Here is a 13046-nt window from a genome sequence, read left to right as displayed (position 1 = left end):
TAATGTTTGAGGGACTCTCAAACTTCCTTCTGAAACTTCACAAGCCAGGCTTCCACCATCTGCATAGTACTCAACATTCTTATCTTCCAAGCTCCCGTAGAACAGCCCAGTGAACTCTTGAGTACTCTGTGGTTTTTTCCATCCCAGAATGCACCTATTACCACAGTCCTCTAAACCACATGGCCAGGTCTGTCACAGCATACCCCACAGCTTGATACCAATATCTGTCTTAGTTAAGGTTTTTGTTGCTATGGTAAAATCCCATGACCAAAAAGCAACTTAGAGAACAAACCATTTATTTGCCTTAATATCCCAAGTCACAGTCTGCTGAGGGAAGCCAGGGTAGCACTGTGGATGCAGGAGCTGATGCAGAGGCCATGGAGGGGTGCTGCTTACTGGCTTGCTCAGCCTGCTTTCTTACAGCACCCAGGACCACCAAACCATAGATGGTATTGCCCAAAGGTCAGTCTTTTGGGAGTATTTTCTTAACTTAGATTCCCTCGTCGCACATCACTCTAGATTGTGTTTTGTTGACGAAAACCAAAACAAACAGAGCCAGAACAGCTTGCATGTCGAGTCAACGCTCTGATCAGAAGAGTGTTGAGGTCCTGGAAGATGCTCCTGTGATCAGTTTCTCTCTTTGTGTCTCAGCTCTGGATTTCTTGGGAGCTGTCTAGTGTATTTTAATCTCTGGTATGTTTCCTAGTTGCTCCCTGTTTTTAATGTTTCTGTGGGTCTTGTTGCATATTTATTTTTATACAAACAGCCTCCTCCTGTGAGCTTGTTTAGTTCCACGAGAATGCTTACTTATATTTTTCTCTACACTGAAGTATACTTACAAGTTTATAATTTAGAATATTGACTTTGTACTGTATGGAAAGCCGACAGTCCTTTTAGTGGATTCAGCTCTGTGTTCATGCCATTTTAAGAGTGTGTAAGCATTTCATTATTCATGTTTGTACATTTTGTGTCAAATTTATGGCTAAATCCTTTGTCTTTGTTGCTGTTATGAAAGAAGTTTTGTGCAAGTGCAATGCCCTTTCATTGACTATTAACTTCCGTGGGCCAGTTTTATTTTCTTTTACATTACTGAATTCCTTTATCCTTTGAATTAGTTTTCTGAATTGTTAGTGGAGTGTGTGTGTGTGTGTGTGTGTGTGTGTGTGTGTAATCATACATATAGTCTCCAAATAGAGATAGTTTATTTAATGACATTGGTGCCTACATCAGATATGATATTGCATGATAGTGGGTATCTGTGTCTTTGTGGAAAAGTCTCTGTTGTGTCTGTTGTCTGATAAGACCTAGCTTTATAGTTAAACCTACATACTTAAGTATGTTAATTAAGTAACAATCAATTTCTAGCATCCTGAATTTTAAAACAGCTGCTGGAAGTAGAGAAGGGTTTTGAAAGATTCTGTAATCTCTGTGTAGCAGTATCTTGACGCTAAGTGTCATAGATCCAAGTATGTCCCTTTCTTCTTTTCTCAATGATGATGGTGCTGGAACCCGGAACCTTGCACATGCTTATAACATGCTCTGCTACTGAGCTACATCCCTGCCCCTTAGTTTTCTTAAGATGGGGTTTTTCTATGTCACCTAGGCTGGTCTTGAACATACTCTTGTCTTGCTTCCATCTCCCAGGTACTATGGTTTTAGGCATGGACCAGTGTGCTTAGTACCAACTTTTTAATGCCATCACCAGAAAGAAGAACAAGGTGATGGTAGCTATTAGGGACAGTGGTGGGCAGATGGGACGACACAATACCAAAAAATATCAAATAGCACAAAGAAGCCCAGTGTGGAAGATATCGCAGACCTCAGTTGTCCTTGTAAGTCTGTGGCAGCAGAAGGGAAAGAGAGTTCAGAGGACGTTCAGGTTAATGAAGGTAAAAACATCTTAAGACACATCTTTTCAAGCTTTTAGAAGAACACAAGCTAGTAACACAGGAATGATGGTGGAGGGCTGGAGCCAGAGCTGCACCTTGCCTCCTGGTGGCCAGTCATAAGAGTCTGTGCAGAGGCCCTGTGTGAGTCAGGGACATACTGCTCCCTCATCCCCAAAGGAATTGAGGCTTTAAACTTAAATTCTTTTAACTTGATAAAACCCTTTAATTTCTCAAAGCTGAAAAGCTCAAAACATTTCATAATTAAGGCCACCCTGTAGTGCTCATTGTTTGATAGAGACATGTAATCTGTTAATTTAGAAAAACAACTCGTTATTGGGCTCTTTTCTGTTTGATTGTTTGATTTTAATTTTTAAGTTTTGTTTGTTTTCTTTTTTTTTTTGGTTTTGGCTTTTTATGGGTAGTGGGAAAAGCCCAAGGCTAGGCTATATTAGAACTAGCAACTTTCAGTACTATTATATTACTGATTTTCGTTTATTTTCAAATGTTAGTGGCTATATTGGATAGTGCTTGGCATTATGTGTTATCATTAAGTAGGTGTGTGTGTGTGTGTATGTGTGTGTGTGTGCGTGATCCCTTTTGATGTTATTTTTTGTAAGACATAAATGGGATGATTACTTTCTAAGTGTTTCAAGAGTGTTCCTTTCGTGTTGCAGCTCCTATCTCCATTGTCAGTGGGCATCAGTAGAAGATCTGGAAAAAGACAAGAGAATTCAGCAAAAGATAAAACGGTTTAAGTCAAAACAGGGCCAGAGCAAATTCCTTTCAGAGGTATGAAATAACCTGATTAGTTTTTGAATTTTGAAATGTTTTCTTTATCAAAATATTCCAGAGTTTGACCTTTAGGACCTTAAACTGTTAATGACGACTGGTTTGGTACTGTTACTTGCACATTGGTTAACAACGACTGGTTTGGTACTGTTACTTGCACATTGGTTAACTGGTATCGCTGAAATTTGTAAACAGGAAATTTCTCATCCTTCCTGTTGGCTTCATCTAGAAGATGCTGGTTCTATGACATGTGGAAATAGCTATGATGGTGTGATTAATATTGTACAATGAGCATGCAGCTGAGAAATGAACAAAGTAAGCAGATGGAAGTCTGCTGAGAGCGGGCCACAAGCTTCCAGTAGATAGGGTGGTTTACGATGATGGGGATACATGACGATGGCACTTGTTCAGGTTTGCGCCTCTCACTGAGGTCACAAACAGATGCTGTGTGCCTCTGCACAGAGGGTAGGCCCTAGGTTATCAGTTATAGATAGACAGATAACTGATCTGCTTTGGGGAGAGGACCAGCCTTGACATGGTCAGTTATGTCTCAAAGATGCTTTCACAAGCTGCTTAGCTGGCTCTCTAGACTGGAGGTCATTTATGTTCAAATACAAGACAAGAAGATTTAAAACACAAAAGCTCTCTAACTTTGAAAGAGATTACTTGATGGTTTCGTAGCTGTTCTCCTGAAAGAGTTAGCCAGGCCCAAGCGTGTCACTGGCAAGTATGAGATTCTTGAGTTTGGTCCTTCCACACCAACAAGGGCAAAAGGCAAAAAGTAAATAACTAAAGACTTAACTGAATATAAGCTTCGAAGGACAGGGTTATGAAGAGCTGGCTTCTGGACAGCCTTTCACGTTTACCCTTTTGTGGAGATGAGGAGGAGATGGAAGAGCATCAGGATTTCGATCCCACGGGATCCCACAGGAGTCTCTGGGAGAGTGTGTGCTTTTCTGGAGCTTGTGTTCAGGGTACCTGCAGGCACGTAGCCTGGGGTGCCTGGCTGCTTTCTCTGGTCTCACCCTCCTGCTCTGCTGCCTCAATAGCAATGAGTGCTTGACACTGGGAGACTGGGGATCCTGAGTACAACTTAGTTCTCTCACCTAGGGGGATAGTAGGACGATTTTTCTTTGAAAGAGTGGTCTGGAAAACAGTGAAACAAAGCTTTGTGTTTCTATTTCTTGTGCCCCTTTTTACAAAAGTTAAGCTAAAAATTTGAGATACTAGGTGAACAGCATCACCCGAGAGAGGACCCATATGTCCCGTTGACCTTTTGTGAGGCTCAGCAGGAGGGAACAGGGAAGCTCAATGGGAGCTTTCCTCATTCTTAAATCATGTCCTGTTTATTAAATTCTTGGACTCTGGCTCCTGTAGTTACTCACTCCGTAGGGAACTGTGCCTGGCCCTAATAATATAGCTATTTCTGAACCTGTTGTCTACATATGTCACTTGCACCTAGGATGCAAAGCATCCTGGTAAAATGACGACTTAGAAATCTTAGTTCCATCTAGAATGAGAGTCAGCAGAAAAGAATACAGCTCTGTCCACCCCTTCGTTTACACACACACACAGACCCATCAGTGATCATGCTTCACATATTCCCAGACTATGTTACTTTAGGATTTCTGACTATGGCTGTTTTTGTAGTCTCTGCTGAAGCTTAGACTTCCTGACTCTCCTGAACCTACAGTCTATTCGGAAATAATGTTTCGATCAGAAAGTCTATCATATGCTTGATGCCATAGAGGGCCCCCTCATTGGAAGGGGATGTAGGAGAGAATAAATTGGGCATTGACCATGAAAACTCATGTTGAAAAGGAGGTGATCTTACAGAGAGAGAGTCTTTGCCATCCAGGACTAGTTTGTGGAGTATTTACTGCTTGCCTTGTATATAAATAATATGTACATGCTATTTGTCTAAATCCAGAAGCCTTGGCAAGGCTGAATTCATCAGAACATTAACACTTTAAATCGAGTGACCGCTGTTGTGTATTCTTTTTCTTACCACTCACCTCTGTGGAAAAGCCGAAAGCAGCAGAGGCACACTTTTTGTGTCTATGTTGTTCAGTTCATAATTCACAATCCAAAGCACCCAGGTTGGACATTTTAAGTCTGGCTACAATAGCCAGAGTGACAGAGAATGAGGCCTAACTGACTCTAGCTGCCTTTTGCGTGTGAGCATTACACAGTGTTACTAGGCTAATCTACTGCACATGGAACTGTGCTTTTTTTGTTTCTGACTCAGATCAGAACCTTCACAGATGTGGGCTTCTTAAAGTATGACGTGGCCTTTGGCTTCCATGGGAAATACAGTCTGTTCTTTCATATGAACCATCACCTGCTTGAGCCATGTTCTGTTCTCCTTTCTAAACAAGCACTATTACTTTACTTTTGTAAATATTGTTAGGATATTGGTTAAATTAGTTAAGTAAGTAACTCTGTTTAAGGTTACTTTGGATTCTTTTACTCACTCAGCATTCAATACAAATAAGTTATTGGAATGTTTGAGATTAGTGGGATGACGGTTACTCTAAATGATGTCATGATATCAGTTGGCAAAGGTTTCCAAACATCCCGACATGCTCACAGTCAAATGTGAAACCTGCTGGTTTCAGGGTTAGTGGCTTATGCTAACATTCTGTACGTGGTGCTTTGCAGCTTTCTGAGATGCGCTCGCACGGACTGTGTGTGGCCCTGACTCTTCGCTTCAGACTGTACTTTCAAGAATGCCAAATGTATTGCATGCCATAAGCCTTTTGGATTGCCCATTAGTGAATTGTAATTTCACACTTCATTTGAAATATTCTTAAACATTCCCTCACAGTAGAAGGTTTCGCACAGTAATTAAAATACTCAGTTAACAAAGTCTGAGAAGTTTGATTTCCTCACGGGGAGTGATTTTGTTAAATTGTAGCATTTCAATTAATATAATAGAAGATGTCAAATACAAATTTTGTGTTGCTGTGACCCAAAATATTATTGCCTAGTGAGAAGTGAAATACTGTTTCTCTGAAGAAATGAATGAGCATTTAAGCCTTTTCTCCTTCTTTGGAACAGATTGAGGATGATCTTTTTAATCCAGATTATGTGGAAGTTGACCGGATAATGGACTTTGCACGTAGCACAGATGACCGGGGCGAGGTAACAGAGATCATTTGTGTTACCTAAGATGGCTCACATGTTTTGACAGAAGGGACAAATTCAAGAACTGAGCCTGGTCAGAGTCTCCACCACCAGGGTTTTCTATGTTTAACTGAAACCTAATGATTTGTAATTAGTTTTGTGAGTTAACAGGGCTAAATATTTTTTATGTTCAATCTGAATGGTTTCATTTTTAATTGGTTTTCCATCTGAACTGCGTTAAAATGTCATAATTGTATGCTGGTCGGTAAGGACTTCCATAGATTTTGTATACATGTATCCGGTAGCCAGAGATTCCTTGTGGAATTGATAACACACCTGTAGTAGAAGAGAGTTTAATATTAGTTGATGCTGAACATCCTTAGTGAAGCTACTGACCTTCACATAGTCAGGTGTCTTGAGGTAGTAGAAAGAACTTCTTTTTGAGACCCCATACCTGGCTTCCTTGTGATGCCATAAGGTCTGGCATTTCTAGGCCCCTATGTGGAACTGAGCTGTCTGCCTGTGTAAGTGCTCAGCTCTTGCTTGGCTTGGGAGAGCCTCCAAGGAACACCCTTTACTCTAAACTTGGTGTAATGAGTCTTGAAGTGTCTCAGAGACCATGTCTGTGATGCCCCCTCACCTTTGTCTTGGTTAGTTATTCTTAAAAACACTGTCCCATAGCAAATTTATATTGTCAGCAGATAATGGGGACAAGTCAGTGTACCTTGATCGTGACCTGAAGATCAACAGAATCAAGTCTTTGCTAAAGGAGACGACGAGAGTTCCCACTGACTCAGATCACCCAAAATATTTTCTTTTCCCCTCAGTTTTCTAGAACTCATATTCATCATTTTAATGTGACTGGGTGCAAACAGTATCATTTTCCCTTGAAGATAAAAGTAGATTTGTCTAATAAATTTGTCTGCTTTTTGCTCTTCAAGCAACTATCAGTTATATAAACAAACGTGCTTAGATGGCTTACTATAATAAATCCAAATTATATAATTGATAAGTAATTAGATTACATAAAAATTAGCCTTTGATTTGGCTTTTTGGTATTCATTAGCTACTCCTTGATACTTGGTCATGAACCAATGATTCAGATAAAAAGCTAATTTTTTTTTCTGTTGATACTCAATGATACACTTCCCAGTGTACACTGGAGACTACTTTTCAGTGTTTCTAGCTTTAAAACGTGGGCAGTTCAGTCTTCATGATGCTGAGGGTTGTCTTGATCAGGGAAGCAGAACTCATATCTTTGCCTTAATATGTAATATTTGGTCAATGACTTTAGTTCTGATTTGTTTGAACCTGGCCCAGCCTGTGACTCACTATCTGGTGAAGTGGTGCTCACTCCCTTACGAAGACAGCACATGGGAGCTGAGGCAGGACATAGATCAAGCCAAGATTGAAGAGTTTGAAAAGCTCATGTCCAGGGAGCCGGAAACAGAGCGTGTGGTGAGGACTGGCTCATGGGGAAGGGCTTAATTTGGGTGTAGCATAGTGGTGTAGTCGTTGGGAAACCACTAATGGGATTTACTGTATTTGGAACAGGAGCGACCTCCTGCTGATGACTGGAAGAAGTCCGAGAGTTCCAGGGAGTATAAAAACAATAACAAACTCAGGGAATACCAGTTGGAGGGAGTAAACTGGCTACTTTTCAATTGGTACAACATGTATGTAGACATGTTTCTTCTTACTTTCAATAAGTGTTGTAGCTCATATCCTTTGTAGTATTAGGAATATTAATTTTAATGCTGTAATACATTTTTAAAATTCAACTGTTGAAATATACTTAATTTACCAAATAAATTAATACAGAGATTGACAGATGTATGAGAAACAATATTTGTTTGTTAGATAATTTTCTTTGAGATATATTTTGCTGAACTAAGAAAAGAGCTAAGGTGTTATGGGGTACACGTTTGTGAAAAGAGTGACAGCTAATAATCACGAGCTTTCCTGTCTTTTTCTTTCCTAAAGGCGAAACTGCATTTTAGCAGATGAAATGGGTTTGGGAAAAACTATCCAGTCCATTACATTTCTCTATGAGATATATTTGAAAGGAATCCATGGCCCTTTTTTAGTAATTGCCCCATTGTCCACGATCCCCAACTGGGAAAGGGAATTCCGAACCTGGACGGAGTTGAACGTGGTTGTGTACCATGGGAGCCAAGCTAGTCGTCGGACCATTCAGTTGTATGAAATGTACTTCAAAGATCCCCAGGTAAAGTGCTGGGGTGTGGCCCCTGTGCACGTGGTACATGTTTTATGGGGTGTGGCTCCTATGCACGTGGTACATGTTTTATGGGGTGTGGCCCCTGTGCACGTGGTATATGTTTTAGAGGGCTGAAAACTCAGGGAGGGAAGCCTTGACTTTGTTTACTTAGAAGCTTGCTTGAGATTTCTTACCCAATGCATGTTTGCACAGTCAATGCCCTACATCTATGAATATTGTTTTTAGCATTGGGCATTCTGATCATTTAATTTTAAGGAATAGCTCTACTTAACATTATAACTTAGTTTTATTTTGTATGGCTAAGACAATACCACACACACACACACACACACACATACAATGATATTAAAATGTGACCAGAGGGAACATTTTATTGTACTATGACCAGAAGTGAAAAAATAGTAAGTATTGCGAAACTTCAAGTGTGCTAAAGAAGAGGGGTTTAGTTCTTTGCTCTCGTAAGAATTGCTCTAATTTTGTCTTGTTGAAGTTACCTGCTTGTAATTATTGCCTGATATTAGCAATAAAGCATTATGCATAGATGACAGGATGGTATATCCTAAAACATGTGTAATCTTTAAGTGGTAAATGCTGTCTTACAGTTGGAAATAAGGCAGTTTAATACACACATGCTCTACAAAGTGTGACCTATAGTTAAAAGAAAAAAAATACTGAAACCTGTTTTTATCTTTAGATGTGAGAAATTATAAAGTTCATTCTCTTTGGATTTTTTTTTTCAATTTCAAACATTTTGGTATTTTACAGGGAAAGGAATTAAGTTAGAGAAACTTATAAAATTACCTTAGCACTGAATGTCCTTTTAGGCTCTGTGGGCTGCGACTGGACCGGAGCACTTGATGACACTTTACTATATGTGATCTCTAAGGAAATTTGACCCCAGATTTTTCTAGCACTTCACCAGTTTCTTTTTAAAAGGAAATGTTTTATAATTCTGTTTTAACCAAAATAGCTGTAACCTGAAAACTTGAAAACAAAATGTGCTACCTAAAATACAGAGGTCTCCAAGGGGTTAAATATATATATATATTAGCAGCTCTTTTATGCTCAGATGTATGAACATAATCGGTCCCGTGAAACAACTCTGATGTTCTGTGCTCCTATAGGGTCGAGTGATAAAGGGGTCCTATAAGTTTCACGCCATCATCACTACGTTTGAGATGATTCTGACAGACTGTCCTGAGCTGCGTAATATTCCCTGGCGCTGTGTGGTCATCGACGAAGCCCACAGGCTGAAGAACAGGAACTGCAAGCTGCTGGAAGGACTGAAGATGATGGACTTGGTTAGTGACCATTGATGCTACTGCTGAACCCCTGCACCATTGCTTTGGTCTCTGAGTGTGCTGCCTTCCTGACGGCTGTCTGCTGGTATCTCAGCAGAGCATAGTCATGATAATTTGACCAACATCAATTTCAAATATTTGCCATGTCATTAACTGTTGGGCCAAGCATTGCCTCGGCGATGACAGTCCAGCTACGTTTCCCAGCACGTTGTTTTGCTTCAGTGGGGCCAGTTGTACATGCATGCTGTCGGTTAGTTGGCTGGGACATCTGTTCAGTTTCTGCAGATGCTGAGACGTTTGGGATGTAGGAAGCCTCATGTTTGTTCTGGGGTTTTAAACCACGCTTATGTTATTTTCCCAAAGAAGTAGCAATGCCATTCCACTTTGGTGTTGAAGATTTTTCTTTTCTGTAGGAATAATTACCGGCGACATGTTGTAAGAATAGTAAGATTTTGTGTGTACGATTCTCTGATAGAAGTTGCTACAAGCTCTGTTGTCCTTGAATTCCTTCTCAATCTATAGTTTTCAAGATAATATGGCCATTTGTTTGCACCTCTCCTCTGCCTACATTTATCTACTTGTGTGTTGAGGTTGGACACTTATTATGGTGTACTTGTGGAAGTGGGAGGACCACTTAATTCTCCACACTATCTGAGTTCCGGCAAGTGAGCCCTGGTTTTCTGGGCTTTTGTCTGCTGAGTCATCTCACCAGCCTGGCTTCTCATTTCTAATGTACATTTGAAAGAGAAAGTTGTTACCGTGTAGAGTGTATTGGCAGAGTTGATGAACTTGTGTAGCTTGATAGGATCTCTTGTTACTGACAGTGGGTGATGAGAGGGAACCTTCTACGTGTACAAAACTGTACACATTTTACTAAAGACTGCATACTAACCAGCCATTCTTTTAATTACAAACAAGCAAAATCTAATTTTGCTTCAAGGAAGAAGACTGACTGATTTTTTTTTTCTTACTTAGAGTAGCACTTCTCATTTTTCTATCAAATAAACAGATGATTAACAAGGTCCCAGATCTTTTGTAAAGCAGTTCACCAAATTTGATAGCCAGTCTGCAAGCAGCATGAGCATTAGAGAACCAGAGAAAGTCCTTGACTAGGGTTTTATAGAAAGAAGGACTCCTAACTGGCTCTGGTCTCCCCGGGTGATACTCCAGCAGTGCAGGGAAGTAATCCTTTCTTTGCAGGCAACACAAATGTTCAGGACATATCTAACTATCCATAGAGCAAAGGTGTGCCCTCACAGTCACCCCCTAGAGACAGCTGTATGTCTGTTTCTGAAGACTTAAAGTCATGTACCTGAGTTTGCCTTAAGTTGTGATCTGTTACTCGTTTTTAGATCTCAAAATAGTAGAATCTCATTATAAAGCACTCCTTTGTTGGTGAGAGAAATGTATTTACTCCTCAACATCAAAAAATGTATTTGCTTTTGAGATATTATAGGAATTAATGTTTTATTAATGGATTAGAATCTGGTATAGAAATAACTTTTCTGTTACATATCACAATATTTATTTACTTTTTTATGCGTAATAGCACGCAGGGAAATAATACTGTTTTCCTCATTGAGCTAAACAGAGAGGTTGAGGCAGCCCCTCACAGCAGGAGACCAGTCCTGGGAGTTCTGACTGTCTCAGCCAGTGTGTTTGTAGCATGTTTTAGATAATGCAGTGGAAATTTTCAGTGCCCTATCTCAGAAGAGACGTTTTTAAGGTGGAAGATATTATTGTTGTTCAAAGTCAAAGTGTCCTTGTATTGATGCAGCTGAGAAGAGCTGATTGCTTGGTACTTAAATCCTAACTTCAACATCATTTGAACCTATACTCTTGCCAGAGTTACCTAGTGAGGAGCAGTGCTGTGCAGGCAGGGCTGTAGGGCTTAGAGGTTGCCAGTACTCAGACTAGACTGAGGAGGTGAGCGTGTGCTTGAGGCAGATGATCTCCAGGTCATTAAAGAGGATCACTGGGTATCTGCCTCTCCTCTACAACAAAAGAAATGGCTGTGTGTAGGGGGTAACCATGGTTGACACCATCCTCCATAGGAGCTCTGGAAGGAAACCCCTCAACACAGAAGGGCTGCAGTGAAGTTTTACAGTTCTTCATAGATTCCGCTGTCTCCTCATTCATTGACAGGAGGCTCCACACAAAAATGTGTCGTTGAAATGAGATTAAGTACACGTTCTCCGTCTTCACTAAAGAAAGCAATTGTGTTGTCAAGGCAGGTGCATTTCTGCCTGGCTGTTGAACTGGAGGAGATAGTACCCAGTAGCCCAAGATGGGGGCCTCAGATAAGTTTCCTTTGAAATGAGCATACCGAAAAGTCTTTAACTTCTAAGTTAAGTGCTCAGACTTTAAGCCGGTAAGGAAGGACATGAGAAAGCTCCTTGACAGTCAACACAGCATGGCCACCATTCCTTCACCGCTGTGATTCTTTCCTCAGTCCGTGATGGCACTTTCAAATGTTCTTTGATAAAGTCATTCAGGACTTTGGCAAATCAGAGGGTCATGGCCTGTGAAACTTACCAGTCTAGAAGACCTTGAACTCGTTTGCAGATTATGCAGGCTTTGTGAGCCTAGTGATGATGGCAGTCTATCTATCCATCTTTAATCAGAGAGAAAGAAACCAGAACAAAACCATCGAACTGCTTCGCCTCGCTTTTAAAGCGTTTCATTGACAGATAGACCGGGGAAAGACTGCTGTTACTTAGAGTATCTCACTAGGGTTCAGTGAGTATTTGCTCCGTGTGGTCACCTTTCAAGTTAAATCAGAATCTTACTTTTGAAATTACCACATGGCTGTAGTCACTTCCTAAAATACATTTGTTGTGTTATATACTAAGTACCCAAACAAAGAAGAAAATATTAAGGCTTTTAAAATTTATAAGCTCAAGTCTAACGGCATAGCTTAGTTGGTAGAGCCTAATGTTCACCAAACAATATGCTTGTTTGACCCAGCCCCCAAAGCACTGCATTAAACCTGGCAAAGTGATGTGTGCCTTTAATCTTAGCACCTAGAAAAGGGAAGCAGGAGGATCATAAGTTCAAGTCCATCTTGGGACACATGAGACCCTGTCTCAACTTTTTGTTTTTAAGGACTTGGAGGAGAGGTGGGAGAGGAAATTGCAAACTGGATGTAATATATGAGAGAAGAGCATAAATAAATGAATAAATGATTGATTTACCATTGTTAGTTTCAATCCATCTAAAAGGCTTGCTTATGTTGAATGAGAGAAAGATAGATAGATAGATAGATAGATAGATAGATAGATAGGTAGATAGATAGATAGATGATAGACATCTCTGTTGCTTATATTGAAATAGAAAGACAAGGCATGGTTGCATTGACAGCTGGAGGAAGGAGATCAGAAGCAGGGACAACTGGCTGAAGCAACTGCTAATGTGCTTCAAAAACACAAAATTAGAAATAAGTCAAAAAAAATTTTTTTAATGATTGTGGTATTTAAAACTAAGCAGACCTCTTTGCTAGTTGAAAATTTTTGCAGAACAAAGTGGTTTTCCATGTGCTGTTGCGTTTAGAAGCACTTTTGTCTCTGTGGAGAGTCGTGCAGGAAGTAGGTGGAAAGGTGAGAGTCCTGCTGATCTAGAGAACAGAAAGGAGCCTGTAACTGAGTCTGGGGACTTTAGGGGAAAACTAACTACAGTGGAGGGAAAAATTCACTGAGATGCGGA

The 13046-nt window shown here is 40.3% G+C and overlaps 1 protein-coding gene across 5 annotated transcripts in view; it reads left to right on the top strand.

The window, feature by feature from the left end:
- Chd7 (chromodomain helicase DNA binding protein 7) overlaps nt 1-13046 on the top strand; it is a 183962-nt gene that overhangs the window by 131688 nt on the left and 39228 nt on the right. For all 5 annotated transcript variants that reach the window (XM_076924229.1, XM_076924231.1, XM_076924230.1 and 2 more), the window contains exons 8-13: nt 2564-2678; nt 5739-5822; nt 7125-7262; nt 7359-7480; nt 7788-8031; nt 9168-9344. In XM_076924229.1, the coding sequence (XP_076780344.1) occupies nt 2564-2678; nt 5739-5822; nt 7125-7262; nt 7359-7480; nt 7788-8031; nt 9168-9344 (880 nt within the window). The remainder of the gene's footprint in view (nt 1-2563; nt 2679-5738; nt 5823-7124; nt 7263-7358; nt 7481-7787; nt 8032-9167; nt 9345-13046) is intronic.

The sequence above is a fragment of the Arvicanthis niloticus genome, chromosome 25 (assembly GCF_011762505.2).
Source record: "Arvicanthis niloticus isolate mArvNil1 chromosome 25, mArvNil1.pat.X, whole genome shotgun sequence".
Taxonomy (NCBI): domain Eukaryota; kingdom Metazoa; phylum Chordata; class Mammalia; order Rodentia; family Muridae; genus Arvicanthis; species Arvicanthis niloticus.
Note: the sequence above shows the minus strand (reverse complement) of the source record. Positions and strands in the feature narration are given on the sequence as shown.